This window comes from Talpa occidentalis, unplaced genomic scaffold (assembly GCF_014898055.3).
Source record: "Talpa occidentalis isolate TD23 unplaced genomic scaffold, MPIMG_talOcc4v2.1 talOcc4.2, whole genome shotgun sequence".
In the NCBI taxonomy this organism is placed as follows: Eukaryota; Metazoa; Chordata; class Mammalia; order Eulipotyphla; family Talpidae; genus Talpa; species Talpa occidentalis.
This window is the reverse complement of record NW_023602073.1, coordinates 63786745-63802526: the sequence shown is the minus strand read 5'-3', so window position 1 is coordinate 63802526 and position 15782 is coordinate 63786745. Positions and strand designations below refer to the sequence as shown.

Below are 15782 nucleotides of genomic sequence, written 5' to 3'. Positions count from 1 at the left end.
CTCAGTGAGTCCTTTCTGATCTCCACTTTCAAACAGCTTCTACCACCCCTCTTCTGTTTTTTCTCCCCCTATTACTCATCATCCGATGTGGTAAAAAGTTACTAATGTATTACATTCATTGTCTCATTAAAACATAGCTCCAGGAGGGCCAGGGTTTTGACGATTTTTGTTTTATTTTTTACTGCTGTCGGCCTGTTCCAAACACTTGGGTGCTCAGTATATGCTGGTTTCCCCCCTCCCTCTCCCTCAGGTCTTTCTTTGGAGGTCGGGCAGCCAGGTGGAGCCCTGCAGAGCTGCACCTTCCTCAGATTTGTTAGGTTCTGTGGTGGGAACTGAGCTCCTAAGAGAGCCATACCCAGGCCTCTAGCTGTCTGCAGACTCTAGGGAAGGGGCTGGGGGGGCTTGGCCCAAGAAGGGAGGGATATGAGCCCAGGCCAGGTTGCTCAGTTGTGAGCCCAGGCTCAGGTTGCTCTCCAGCACCCAGGCTTTCCAGATCACCCGCACACACTTTTACTCCATGCACATTCTGTATCTATTCCAGAAGTCCTCTGAGGAGGAAAGCTGGGTTCTTGGTAGTCTGGGTCTTTAGAAAGCAGGAGTTACTCGTGTAAACTGCCCCTTCCAGATTTCCTGAGAAGGTCCCTAGTTCCCTGCCCCTCATCCCTGAGTTCCTATCTCTTTCCCACTTACACAGGCTAAAGAGTTCAGCACTAGGGGTAGAAGTTAAAAGGTTCTATTCCTCAGTGCTGCTACTGCAGGCCTGGCACTGTGAGAGCCCTTTGCATGGGTTTGCAGGAATTCTTTAATCCTCACAATAGTTTTATGAGATCAGCACTGACACTATTTTTTTAAAAAAAGATTTATTTATTTATGCATACAAGAACTGAGGTGTAAGCCAGAGCTGCAGGGGGTGAGAGGATTCACTAGAGACAGAGTGGGAAGCAGAACTGGCAGATCTACTGAAATACACTGCTGAGGGGAGCAGCGGGCGAGTCAGGAGAGGTCTGCTGTGCCATGTGGGTTGCTCCCTGGCCGGCTGGGTATCGAACTCGTGCTGCAGTGACTGGCGATATCTTGATAGCGCTGTCTTTAACACGTGTGCCACCAGGGAGGCCCCAGTACTGACACTATTTATACCCGCTTTCTAGACGATAAAACTGAGGCCCAGCAAGGTTCATTAGTGTGTCTCAGGGCACACATCTGGTGAGTGGCAGAGCTGGGATTTGGACCCTGCTTTTCTGACTTTGTACCAGTCAAAGTCTGTGTGAGGGACAGATGGCGCACTCAGAGATGATGGAAAAGAGTATAGTACAGGGATGACATACAGTGGGGTGAGCAGGGTTAGAGGACCAAAATGGACAGTGATGTCCCAGGAGCTATAGTGGAGGCTGCTAATGTCCCTGAGCTGTGGGGAGAAGTGCTAAGGGACAGGAGCACAGTCCCTGCCACCCTGTGACCCGCCTCTGATCTCCTGCCAGGGGCTCCCAATGACTGAGCCAGCTTGTAGCCAGAGGGATGGGTGTCCAGGTACAGAACTGGGCGGAGAGAGAAGGGTGGTGTGCCTCGTGGGAGAGACTGGGGAATATTCAGTACAGGCTCCAGGCTATGTCAGGCAGGCTGGAGCGCCTCCCTAGAAAGAAGCAGAGTCCAGGACAGCTTGGGAGACTGGAGACATTCCTACTCCCTCACTTGGCATTGGGGAGTAAAGGCAGGAAACCAGCCAGTTATTCTCTTGGCTGCCCCCTACCCCACCCACGCTCCCCATCTTTGCTCTGGGAACATGGAGCTCAGCAAGGCTGGTCAGCCTCATTGCGGTCCTCATCTTTGCTTCTCCCTTCTTCCAGGTACTGGCTCGCTAGTCAACGGCAACCTCCGGCTGTACAGTTCTGTGGGTGACCTAAGGCCTGGGCACTATGGCCAGGACCTACTCATCCCCCCACCTCCTCCAGGCCCAGCTCCAGGGCCACCCTCAGATATTTCACAGTCCCGAGAGGAGTCCCCACCACCACCTCCACCTTCTACAGCTCCTCCGCCACCTCCCCTGCTACTGGAACCCCCACCACCACCTAACACGGCCCCACCTCCACCCCCAATGTTGGGGGCTTTATCCCCCCCATCTGCTCTTCCCTCCTCCCCAACCACTCCCACCCCTCCTGACTTCATTCCCCCTGCCCCACCCTTGACCATTCTAGCCCCACCCCCACCCCCTTTACCAGCTCCAGCACCCCCAGTTCCAGTGTCTCCTCACACAATGGGGACTCGCCTCTTTCCCCCTGGGGGTGTTACCAAGTGGAAATCAGAGGTAGCACTGAATGGCAGGCAGCCAGAAGCCTCTGGGACCAGCCCCCCCAGGAGCCCTGCTGAGCCAAAGGGGAGCCCCCTGGGACCTAAGCCAGAACCCCACCTCACCTTCCCCCGTTCCTTCAAGGTGCCTCCCCCAACCCCTGTCAGGTCTTCATCCATCCCAGTTCAGGAAACACAAGAGGTTCCTTCAGAGGAAGAAGGGGCCACCAAGAAGGGCCCCAGCCGACTTCCATTGCCCCCTAGCTTCCACATCCGTCCTGCATCGCAGGTCTACCAGGACAAGGCCCCTGAGTCACACGGCCCCCGGGAGCCCAGGACTGTGGCACCAGCTAGTCCACAGCTGGACAAGTCCCAGCCCTGGACAAAGGAACAAGCTAACACTCCACCCCCAGCTCCTCCCCTGCCTCCTCCTGCACCCCCACTGCCTCCCCCAGCACCTCCCCTTCCCCCGGCTGCCCCTCCTTTGCCTTCTGCGGAGAAGGTAATCCCTCCACCTGCTATGCTTACCAAAAAACCCAAACCCAGCTCTCCTGCTCCTAAGCCCCAGCCCAAACCCGATCCCCCTAGTCCAGAGGATACGGGTTCTTCAGCGCCTGTGGATTTGTGGGACCCCAGCCAGATGGCAAAGCTGCGGAGCGAGCTGGCAGCCTACCTCTGTGGCTCTAGGAGAGAGGACCGATTCGTCAATCACCGGCCAGGCCCAACGGTGGCATCTCAGGAAAAAGAGGACAAGAAGGACCCCAGTCCACCAGAAAAGAAGGCGCCCCCAAGCCTGCCAGAGGAGGAGACTCCCCCAAGGGTTCCTGAGAAGAGTCCCTGCAACCTACCAGAGAGGGAGGCCACAACAAGCTTGACCCTTCCCCCTGTGGACTATATCCCTCAAGACTCCCCAACTCCGAGTGTCCGGCAGATCCGGAATAAGCTGGAGGCCCGGTTCTCCTCATCAGCAGAGAAGGAAACCAAGCCCAGCATAGGGTCTCTGCCTCCCAAACCTCGGTCTGAGGGGGATAGAGTCTTTGTAAACAAGACTGACAATGGCAAGTTCTCCAACCCTGTGACCAAGGCTGACAACGACAAGTTCTCCAACCATGTGACCAAGGCTGACAACGACAAGTTCTCCAACCCTGTGACCAAGGCTGACAATGGCAAATTCTCTGACCCTGTGACCAAGGCTGACAATGGCAAGTTATCCAGCCCTGTGACCAAGACTGACAATGGCAAATTCGCAAACTCTGTGACCAAGGATCCTCCACCTCTAGCCACTTTTCCTCATATAACCACACCACTCCAGTCCAAGGCCACACCTGGGCCAGTCACACCACCCAAGTCCGTAACTGGACCAGCTACACCACCCAAGGTGACAGCCGGGCCGTCCATACCAACCAAAGCCTTGAATGAATCAGCCACATCACCCAAGGTCACCCCTGGGCCAGCCATGGCACCTAAGGCCATGCCCGCACCTGCTGTATCGCCCACTGCCACAACGCTGCCCACCACACCGTCCCAACTGACAACAGGAAAGAGCCTAGTGGGAACTAGGCCATGGGAGAAACCAGAACCTCAAGAACTTGCAGTGCCCTCCCTGCCAGAGGCAGAAGGGCGCCCCTCAGAGGACAGAAATTCTCCCACACCTGCTGTCTCATCTCCAGCCCTCCCACCCAAGATATACCCTGGCCGAGAAGAGGGGACATTTCTCTACAAGACCCATCGCAGCCAGAACAGCCCCAGCCGAGAAGTTGCTGTGGTTATGCCCACTGTGGCCAGAGGAGACGCTGCTTGGGTAGGGGAGCCCATGGAGGTGAAGGAGCCCCAGGGGCTGCCAGCCAAACCCTCAGCCTCAGCCCAGCCTTCTGACGAACTCCTCAGGCATCCGGTGACGGGGGAGGTGGTAGAACGGGGCTCCCCGATGGCCCTGCTCCTCGCAGCCAGACAGAGGGCACAGAAAGGGAGGTCTGGAGGGGCTGCCCTGGGCCCATCCTCCCTGCCAGGGAGTCTCCGTGGCCACAGCCGCCAGCCAGAGGCAGCTTCTGACAGCATCTTCTACAAGGAAGGCCGGCCCAACTCCTTCACTGTGGTCCCCAAGGTACCTAAGGAGGCTGAGAAGGACCCCCAGCTGGCCTTGTCAGCCCAGCCCCCAGGAGCCAGTCAATGGAAACCTCAGCCTCCAAGAGACCCAGAGCCCAGACACCCACATAACTGGCCAAAGGCCCCGGCCCAGGCCTCTGCGGCCTGGGAAAGACCAGCTCCCTCCAGCCTCCCGCAGGGCCGCCCGCTGCCCAAGTCCTTCTCGTCCCCTCCTTCTCCTTCCTACAAGAGGGAGGAGGACGGCGAGGATCAGGAGTTCAGCTTTGACGTCATCCCACCGCCCCCAGAGTTCAGCAGTGACCCCGAGCCCCCGGCCCCCGCCCTCCAGTATCTGAGCCGCCGGAGCTCCCCTCCGCGGAACAACTTCTCCAACTTGCGGCAGCCGCTGGACGCGAGCCCCGCGGCCTCAGCGGCCCGCAGCTACCCCCGTTTTTCAGGGGGTGCTTTCTACGGCCGGGCCGGAGGCCTGGATCGCTTCTCGGGCGGGGGTCGCTCGCTCATCAAGAAGCGGCTGTACGTCGGGGAGCCACACCGCAGCCCCGGGCTGCCCCCCGGCGGCACGGGCCGCAGCATGAGCACCCCCAACTGCTTCGGGCCGCAGCCCGGAGGGCCCTTCGTCGCGCCGGGGGGCCCCGAGATGCGGCGCGTCAACTCGGCGGGCCGAGCGCCCCCCGGCGGCCTGCACGCGCGCAGGCAATCCCTGGAGGGCGCCGCCCGAGGAGAGGCCAAGTACAAGGCGTCAGGCGGCGGCGACTACGCTTTTGGCCCCTCCAATGGCAGGTGAGCGGGGGCCGGCGGCGGTGTGCAGCCGGGGGAGGGGGAGGCCCTGCGCGGGGACCACAGAGGGGCTGACCCGGCCGTGGTCACCAGTCAGAAGATTCCCGCCTTGGTAGCTGGCAGGCTGAGGAAAAGCCGGAGGTTCCCTCGCCCTTCTCCTCGCCACACTCGCCTTTTCCACCAGCAAGCCCTTGTCTCTCTGCCCCGTCTCAGGGCGTCAGGCTAAATGTGAGGTGGCAGGGATCTAGTGATCCTTGGGTGCTGGGATTTCCCAGCCACAGAGATGAATCCAGACCCAGGCTAGGGGGTTAGGCTGTATATTGGGTGTTAGGCCTGTATATTGGTGTTAGGCCTGTATATTGGCCAACAGGGCCCAGGCGGGAGGGGAGCCCTGCAGTGGTGAGTCAGTTCTTGTGGAGGAGCGTCCCCCCTGGGGCTGATACGCTGGGCTGGTGGGGCAGATCCCCGTAGTGCTGAGCCATCTCGTTTTCTGTTGTGCCCTGGGGGAGACGGGAGACGGGAGGGCTGTTGTTAAGCAGCTGCAGGTATTAACCTTACTTCTTTCCTGCTGCCAGGTCTCCCCACAGCACCCCTCACTATGGAGGCGCCATCAACACCTTCACCGTCAGACCGGGGACCCGTCACCCCATCTCCTACGCCTACTCTGGGACCCATCGGAAAGCCACGTCCTGAGCCCAGAGTTCTCTCAGCTCTACTCCAAGGGGTCGAATCTTGGCACTTGTTTTTGTGGGGGTGGGAGGGATGTGGCAGGTGTTAGGCAGCCTGAGCAGACATGCAGGAGTTTTTGTTCCTCGGACACTGACAGACGGACAGCGAGTGAGAGGCAGTGGCCCCAGAAGATCAAGGGTGGGCTTCTGTTTCCCAAAGCACAGCTGTGGCTGTGGACATTCTGCCGGTGGGAGTGGGCTGGGGAAGGAGGGAGGAGAGGACCTGGAGCCCGAATTTCCGCTATCTGATACTATTTGCTTTAGCAAGACTTATTTAAAGCAGTTTTACAAGCATGACCTACTGAGCAGGTTCTAAAAGCCAGGGGTGGGGAAGTAACTGAATGGGAGCCCACCAGGATGGCCCTGGTTGCCTGTCTGTGTGGGGGTAGAGGGCGCTATAGGTTGATCTCTTTAGTCTCCACTTGTCGACTATTTGCCACCTCAAGAACTGATGCACAGAAACCACATTGGGGGACCAGAGAGATGTATGCAGCACACGTAGAGAAGATATACCTGATCCGAGCACATTGTGTTGGCCAAAGGCAGGGCTGGGGGGGTTGATGGTTCACTTCTCCCTGACCCTGACCCGTAGCCACAGGGAGGCTTAGTGAGAGACATGGCAAGTTTAGAATGGGAGACATTCCCAGACAGCCATGATTTGGGGGATAGGACCAGAGGAGCCAGAAAGCCTGAGGGCTTGACACTAAAGGCCTTACATGGCCAGGTTCCATATGGGATTTGGAGGAGACATTATTCCCAACACCTCTCCCAATCTTGATACTACAGATCCCTAATATTATTGAGTCTTAAAATGTGTAACCAAGATACCAGAAGGCCTTGGAGAGTAGAAGGCAGCAGAGAGGGGAATAGAGGCCTGAGAAGAGGCCGCCAGTGGGGAGTGTGTTTTAGAAAGTCAGGAGTGACAGGACCCATTCGGAGCAGGGGGCCTATGAGTAGGGTGACGATGCTAGCTCTGCCTGGGCAGTCTGGGTTTATGCCTGTTTGTCAGTGGATTTGATGCCGCTCCATTTTGGCTTTGGCTGACATGGTCACCAATCATATTGGGGCATAATATTCCTTAGTCTGTGCCCCGTCTTCAGGTCCTGTGGGGCAATAACTGAATTTCTGGGACCAGACCAAGCCAGGCTGCCTTGGTAAGAAGGAAAGGCAGGGCTCCTCAGAAAGCAACTGCTAGGGAGCAGCCAGAAAGCAGTTCCCTTTTAGGGCACAGTGTCAGGCCTCTATGATCAGTGGTGACAAGCCAGCCAAAAGGACAGCAGGGGAGAGAAAGTGTGCAAGGGTGGTAGGTACCCCGATGGGGCAGGATCTGGTCACTGGTGTTCAAGAAGCAAACCTCACCCAATGCCAGCACTGGCTCTATATATGTGTGTATTAGCCCTGGACATTGTTTTATAAGAGAGTCCATTAATTTATCTGCTGCGTTAAGGCTGGAGAGGTGGGACATGGACTCCCAGCTGCACATCGCTCTGGGCAGGGAAGAACTGGCTCTCACTTGGCTTGGGAAATAAACAGGCCAGTTTGGTCTGGTCTCTGGCTCTGTGGCTGTGGATTGATGACTCCAAGCTATGGGAATGTGGGGAGGGGGTGAGAGCTCAGCTGGGGAAGGTGGAGCGCAGGTGGTGGCCCAGCTGGTGAGCCATTTTACTGGCCCAACTTTCTCTTCTGACCTTTAAGTTTCCTCACTCCCTATATCCCTCAAGGATTTTAAAGTCTGTTGGTAACCAACTGTGTCCTTAAGCAAGTCTCTGACTCTCTGACCTTCAGTTTCTTCTTCTATACAAAGGACATGATGATACCCCCCTATAAGACTTGCGAAGATTATGACAGACATGCATCATTTAACAAGTGTGTGAGTGGCTACTAGACGGCAGGCATAGGGCTTAGTAGATAGACATCGATCAGCACACTGGCATGACCCCTGCTCATGGCAAGGTTAGTGTCACGGAGGAGAGGAAGGATAAGGCCATTATAATAAGTGGTAGGAGGAAAGGAACAGGTAGTGTGAGAATAACTGGGAAGAAGAAGAGTGAATGTGCTTTAACCAGGCAGTGAGCCAAGGCCTCTTGAAGTGGAGACATTGTGCTGATTTAGGCAAAGTACCTAGCACAGGCCTGGCACTTGCTAGCTGCTCTACAAATGGCATCTTTGGATGGTGACGACCTCACATTTATTTGTGGCCCTTCACAGTCTTCCATAAAGCCTTTACATGGAATCTTCAGCTTTTCCAGATGCAGGAATTGAGAACCAGAGCAGTCATCTCAAGATGATGTCCAGAGGCATCTGCGTCTCTACCTCTGACTGAGTCATTTGTCAGGGGTTGTTGGGAAAGGGAACCTGGGAAGATGACTCACTTACTCGGTAACTTGTGCTTCCAGAGATAGCCTGTCAGGCCTTTGCTGTCGTTGGGCGTCACCCTCATCCCGGTAACACAGTGAGGACGGGCCCCACTCCCTGTCCTCCTCTGACTGCTCTCTCCTCCCTGGCCCCTCGAAACCATCCTCTCCGCTCACCTGACATGGGGGTGTGGCAGGGAGCAGTGCCCCACGTCTGGCTCTGCTTCTGACAAGCTACCTGATCTGGGGGTCTCAGCTAAGTCATTTGAAAGCCAATGGGAATGGACTTGGGCTGTGTGTGGGTCTTCAACTCTGTGGGGCGCCAGCTCTCTATAAGAAGCTGACAAAAGCTATAGATCCTCACTCCCCTACTTCATCAGATGCCCTTACATGCATTTTTACACATCCTCTCAGGATCCACAGGATCCACACATCCACAGATCCCCACCCCCTCAAATTGCAACAATTGTGACATGGTAACCACCAATGCTTACTCAACCTTAGACTGTTTGGAAAGTTCATTTGTTCTCTTGTTCACACACGGCAGTCCTCTAAAGTAACTTGGTCATGTAATACTCCCCCTTCCCTTGTGCTGATGAGAAGATCAAGTCCCCAAAAAGAAAAGTGAGTAGACCACAGACTCCAAATTCTACCTGCTTTATCAGAACTGCCTCTCTTCTAACTGTACACATCCCCACCCATTCACCCCTCTCCAACTAGGCGGTCCCCCAAACTTTATATCTTTCTTTTGAGTAGAGGTGGGGGAGGGCCAGAGAAGGGCAGGGCTATTATAGTGCCAGAAAATGTTAGTGGCTGAGGATGGCACAGGTGTTCCTGGATCAGGTTGGCCACACCTTGGTTTCTGGAGTCACTACTCCCTGGGTGTGGTCCAAGCCCCAGAAGTCAGAACCCCACCTCTATGGTGAGGCCTAGCCCAAAGCAGCAGTTGGGCCAAGTCCCTGGGCAGACAGTGCTGGAAGCCTGGGGCCTGGAACTATCCATGCACAAAGGGCCCTATCTTCCCAGTTGGAGCAGGTTTCCCCCGGCTGGACTTATTTAAGGGTAGAGGCTTCATGGGCAATTGTAGGATAGAGGTTTCTTTGGACCAGGGAGCAGTGAGGGAAGACGCTACCTCACTGCTAAGCTGTCAGGCAGACCTGCCCCTGCCTGTTCACACTTCCCGCCTCTGCTTCCCCCCAGCAGCTTGTGAGTGCTTTCATCTTAAAGCTCAAAGGCAATGCTGGCGTCCATCATTAGTCAGCTGTCTGGGATGGGTGGCCACTGACACCAGGCAGAGAACCTGGACCCAGGCATAGTCCAGACTATCTCAGCTGTGCTATAAGGCTAAAGGGGCAAGTGTCTGCCAAGTGTGGACCAGAGAGTGAGAAGGAATAGCACCTGTGGGGGCCATTGGAGCAGACCTAGTCAGCACCACCTGTCCCTCCCACCCAGACAGCCCTCCTCCAAGAGGAAAGCCTCGCAGTTCCAGTTTGGTTTTGTTAAAAAACTGGTCCCTGCTCAGCTTCTCAGGGCCTGGCAGGGATCTAAGCACAGAGTGGGGACCCATTAGACTTGCTGTTTTCTATCTCCCACCTCCCCACAGGACACTTATCCCTAGTGCTACTCTCAGCAGTAGGATCAGTATCCTACCTGTGGACACGCCCTTCTCATTCTGGAGAACAGACTTTCTTCAGTCTGTCTTCCTCAGACCTCCAGTTCCTTTTCCCTTCAGTCACTGCAGAGGGATATCTCCTGTCCCTAATTTCCACCATTCCCTAGTATATTTTTGAGAGGCCCCTGCTTATACCCCCACTGTACCTCCATCCCCTCTCACCTACCCTATCTACGATCTTCCTGCCTTTTGGCTAAAATCTTTCTAGCATTTGTTCCAAATTCCTAAGGGTAGCACAAAACCCCATCAGTTCAATTTAATGCCACTGGGGGTGGAGGTGATATAAGCCGAGGAGACAGGCAAGAGGCTCACCATCAAATGCAGGACACACACCACTAGAATATAAACCAGGAAATATAGAGTTCTCCCACCCAGGAGAGACCAAACAGACCAGGTAACCAAATGGGTTATGACTGGTCTAGTACTGTGGGTGCCCCTATTGTTGTTTTGCAACCATGTCATCAAGGCTATTTGTGACCCCAGTAGGAGCACATGCATAAGCAGGGCAGAGGAGGGCTGCCATCTGTCTGCTTATTTTCCCTACTGGGCGTATCTAACGCTCAAACCCTCAGTAAAGGATTCTTGCTGTTTTCATTAACGCTACATACATACTGTTGTATTTTGGTGAATTCTCATGGCCATTTAAATTTAAGGGCCATTTAATTCTCATGGCCCTTGATGTTAAATTTAACCTAATTTTCCCAGGAAGAGTGAAGAGTAGTAGGCCAGAACTTCTGTGTGTCTTGCACTGGTATCCTGCACTGCTGTCCTTGCTGAAGGGTCCACAACCCCAGTGTGCATTTTTGCGCATGCCTGCAGAGCTGGCTGTAAGGGACAGGTGGCACTGTGCTCACAGGTGCCTGAACTCAACCTAAATTCAGGTTCAGATTCAGATGCACTTCCACTGAGGTTGGCCAGGTGCCTTCTAGGAGTCAGAGCTAAGTGCTGTCCAGTCCACCAGTAATTCTTAAACTTTTTTTTTAAAAGATTTATTTATTTATTTATTTATACAAGCACTGGGTACAGTCAGAAGCGCGGGAGGGTGAGAGAATTCACCAGAGCCAGAGCAGGGAACAGAACAGGCAGACCGACAAAATACACTGCTGAGGGGAGCAGCTGGCAAGACAGGAGAGGTTTGTCGCACCATGTAGGACCCTCGCCAGTGCCGGGAATCGAACCGGCACTGCAGAGGCTGCTGGCAGCCTCACAGCCCAGCGCTCAACCGCTGTGCCACTGGGGAGACCCAGTAATTCTTAAACTTGAGTGGCCTCAGAAACAACGAAAACTTGTCAAAACACAAGTTCCTGGGACTTATTCCCAAGAATTCATATTTCTAAGTTTCCAAATAGAGATGCCAGCCCTGATGGTCCAGAGAGCACACTTGGAGAACTGCTGCTCTGCAGTATCCATTTAGTCACGGCCTCCGCCCCTGACGCCCCCTCAGCACACCTGCCTTTGGGGAGGCAGCACCACTCCCAACTCACCTATAAAGAAAGTAAAGTCCCACAGGCCAGGTGACCACATGGGAGGAGCAAGGTAAGGAATGGAACAGCAAGGGACCTGCTCTCTCTGCCTTAAGGGTGGTGTGGTTGGGCGGATGTGACAGCAGCTCTCTGAATTCCGCCTAACCTCCCTTTTCAGTAAGAGAAAGTAGCTTAGATTAAACAGGGTGCTGGGAGACAGTCACAGGGCACTTAGACCACAGGGTTTTGCAAGCACTTTTGTTTCTATTTAAATGGAGCCTCAGAATATTGGCCAGTAAGCACCATGCTGTGGATACCATGGGCTGCCCTGGCTCTTCAGGACTAACCAACCCCCGCTCTTTCCAGGACTGAAGTGCTTGCTCCCTGGCAGCTAGGAGAGTGTCACTGACTGTTCTCAGCTGAGTCCCTCCCCAGGAACTGTCTCATCCACCATCAAGCCTGCTCCCAGGGGCCAGTCCATGTTCCCAGACTGGTCCTTTTCTTCAACTTAGCAAACTCTCAAAGGTCACCATAGCTCTGGGCTCCCCTGGCATTGGTTGCAAGTACAGGCAGCCCAGCTCCTCCCTGGACACCCCCTTCCTCCTTCCTGTGCCCTACAAGTGTGCTTCCTGAAGGCACTCCCCAGTAGACTTCCTGCACACAAAGCTCAGTCTCCCAGGAAGCTGTCCTGTGACAACTGGTGGTGTACTACTGTTCTAAGCATTCACATGTCTCATTTCATATACCCAGGATGTAGGCTTGTTTATGGATGAGAAAATGGTGGAACAGAAAGGCTAATGAACATGTCCACAGTCACAAAGCTAGCAAGTGGCAGAGCCAGGTTTTCCCTGAAAGTCGTGGACTGCACAACTCTGAAGTGTTACAACATTGTCTCCCAGAGCATTCCTGTGGTCTAGCCTCAGGGGGATTAAACAGAGGAAGATGATATATTCTGAAGATATGTTCAGGTCTGCAGGGGAACTACATCTCTGCTGCTCCTGATTCTTTCCCAGCAGCCTCTCCCCGGTGTCTGAAACTGCAGCCTGATGCTTCCACTGGGGAACAATTTGCTCCCCAGAGGACATTTGGCAATATCTGGGAACATTTCTGGCTGTCAGATAAAATTATGTCATAAAAAATTATTTTGAGGGAGCCAGGCCCTAGGAGGGGAGAGCGGCACTGGGGGTGTGGGGCGGGAGGGGTTGACATGGCTGGATGGATGGACATGGCTGGGAGCTAGTCCCTGTGAGGAGAGACGGCTGGCACAGGCTTCCTGGGAGCTTCCCAGAGCTCTGGAAGGATGTAGGCCTCAGACAAGCTGGGGACACACTTCCTGACAAGATTCCAGAGTCTCCAGAGCATTCCATGAAACCTTCCAGAGGAAGGTTTCAGGTGAAGTGAGGAGACAGTGCTCTGCAGTGAGGGCCTCTGAGAGGAGGGACATGGCAGGGGGAGCCTTGGGCTCCTCAAGGACAAGGTGGGGCCCATGCCTTCTGGGTTGGCTGAATGGCCTTCCAGCAGGCTGCAGCTGGCCCTGTCACCTGGATCGTAGAGAGAGGGCCCAGGCCCAGTTACCCCTGTTTTGACAAGCTTGGGATAGAGTCCTTCACCAGCAGGGGTGGGGAGGAGAACACAACTTGGACATGCCTAAAGTGTGTCTTTTCTGACCTTTGTTGTTTTTCTGGAGTCTGGCCAACTTGGGGAGCACCTGGTGGCTTAGAATGTCTAATAATTCTCCAGAATGTATCTGGTCCAAAGAATGTAGAGAAGAGGGTGGGAGGGAGAGGGAGGAAACATCTCTGCTCATTCTGTTTGGATTTTTAGGGAAGGGTGATCAAGGAAGAGGACAACTTCTGGCAATGGAGAGGGGATGATGCAGTTGGGGGAGCAGCTGTGATGATTTATATAGTATGGTCACACCCCCCACAAATAATGCAGTTCCAGAAGGAGCTCCTCATGCCATGTGTGCATACACATGTGCAAAATTATGGCAATGAAAAGGACAAGTGGGTGTCCACAGCGCTCCAGGGACAGTGGAAGAAGCCACATTAGGGAGACCATCTTGGGTCCCTCCTCAGCTGGGATGCAGTGTTAGGGACACTGCATGTTAAAACGCCACCATGGAAAAGTTTATCTCAGGCATAACAGAAATGCAAAGGAAAGCTATTGTAAAATACCATTTTCACTTTTTCAGGTTGGCAGAAGATGAAGTTTGCTCACACATCCTGTTGACTAGGATGGAGGGAAAGGGTCTCTCTTTCCCTGGAGGGAGGTCAACACAGAGGACACTTGCCATGTGCTACAAAGGTTAACTGCACATTGTGGGCTGGGAATTCCACTTCTAGGAAGCTGGCCTACACACAAACAGCAAAATGGCATCATGTGGAGGCATGTACAGTGGAAATTTTCTCAATATCTTTAAAGAGAGAAAGGGTAATAAAATGGAGTAAGATACATAGTGGAACACTGTGTCATAAAAACAAATTAGGATGGGGTTTCCCTGGTGGCACAGGGGCTAAAGTCTCAGCACTAGGAAGCTATTGCCAGCCACTGTGACATGAGTTCAATCCCCTGGCAAGGAGCAACTCACATGGCGCAGCAGGCCTCTCCTGACTCGCCCGCTGCTCCCCTCAGCAGTGTATTTCGGTAGATCTGCCTGTTCTGTTCCCCACTCTGCCTCTGGTGAATCCTCTCACACCCCACACCTCTGACTTGTACCCCAGTTCTTGTATGCATAAATAAATAAAAATAAATCTTGAAAAAAACAACAGACAAGGAAGCTCTTTAATGAATACCCAGAGATATTAAGTGGGGAAAAAAGCAAATGCAGAAGAGCATATGTCATACGTGACTATGTGGAAAAAGAAACACGTGCACCTATTTGTATTTGCTTGAGGTGCACAGAGATCTCTGGCAGATGCCTCAGAAGTGGGTGTCACCGGCTGCCTGTTGGGAGGCCCTGGTATCTTAGAACAGACTTCGCTCCCTGGGGCAGGCTCTGGCCCCTGGGTCCACCCACCCAAGATGAGCCCATTCCCACCTGTGGCCAGCCCCTGAGGCAGGGGGCAGGCACAAGTTCAGCCAAGGAGAAGTCTAGTGACCTGGCATGAGTTACATAGCCTGTAAGTCTCTATTTCCTCTTCTGTTAAGCATGAATATGATGCTCTTAACAAATGCTACATGTGGGCATCCCCGGTGGCGCAGCGGGTTGAGCAGTGTTGTAAAGCTGTCCACAGCCCTTCAGCATGGGTTCAATTCCCAGCCAGCCAGGGAGATACCCACATGGCGCAGCAGACCTCTCCTGTCTCGCCCTCTGCTCCCCTCAGCAGTGTCTTTGGTCCATCTGCCTGTTCTGCGCCCCGCTCTGTCTCTGGTGAATCCTCTCACCCTCTCACACCTCTGGCCTGTACCCCAGCTCTTGTATAAATAAATAAATAAAAATGCTATAGGTGCAGGTGGGGCTGACACAGATGCCCTCATCAGGCTCCCTGTGGATTAACAGACAAAGTGGGGAAGGCCAGCACAGAGCCTGGCATGAAGCAGTAGCAAGGTCTCAGTAAACGGATTTGTGCCAAAGTACATCTTGGTTTCTCATCTGCCCCCTGATCCTTCTAGGGTCAAAATGCAAACTCCAGGTCTCCCTAGTGGCACAGGTGGTTGAGCTCAGCGCTGTAAAGCTGTCCGCAGCCTCTGCGTGCTGGTTCATCCCCGCCAGCCTCGAAGCAACCCACATGGCGAGCAGACCTCTCCTGTCTCGCCCACTGCTCCCCTCAGTGGTGTATTTCATCAGTCTGCCTGTTCTGTTCCCTGCTCTGTCTCTGGTGAATCCTCTCACCCTCCAGAGCATCTGGACTCTACCCAGCTCTTGTTTAAATAAAATAAATCTTAAAACAAAAAATGCAAACTCCTCGGTTAGGTCAATGAGGCACTTAGGGGCCAGCTCCGTTGTTTCCACACTGCCTGCAGTTCCCTTTCATTCTCTATTTTCTCTGCCTGCAGTGTCCTTTCTTCTTCTGCCTGACTTGGTCCACTTCAAGGACCAACTCCCAAGGACCAGCCCAGGGACACTCTACCTGTCATCAGGTCTAGTGAGGACACACAGATTCCAGCTGATACTCACAGACTTGCTTGTTTCAATAACATCAAGAGGAAAAGACACTCCTCTTTCTGACCCAAACACACTCTAGCAAGAAACCATTTCTACCTATCAGGCTAGCAAAGTTCAGTGACTCTCAAGACACTGAGGCAGCAAAAGTATAAGGAATTGGGCACTGAGGAGGGAGTACAAATTGCCACATCCTGTGAGCAATTTTAGGCTATGTCTCTCCATATTTGCAGGCACTTTAAGTGAAATGATATGCAAAGCTACTCATTGCACCAATGCTTGAAATAGCAGATG

General features: G+C 53.8%; 1 protein-coding gene across 1 annotated transcript in view; it reads left to right on the top strand.

The window, feature by feature from the left end:
• CUNH6orf132 (chromosome unknown C6orf132 homolog) overlaps nt 1-7492 on the top strand; it is a 35343-nt gene extending 27851 nt beyond the window's left edge. Inside the window, exons 4-5 of the mRNA XM_037519715.1 lie at nt 1845-5169; nt 5742-7492. Coding sequence (XP_037375612.1) covers nt 1845-5169; nt 5742-5859 — 3443 coding nt within the window. The 3' untranslated portion in view covers nt 5860-7492. The remainder of the gene's footprint in view (nt 1-1844; nt 5170-5741) is intronic.
• Nucleotides 7493-15782: the final 8290 nt, after the last annotated feature.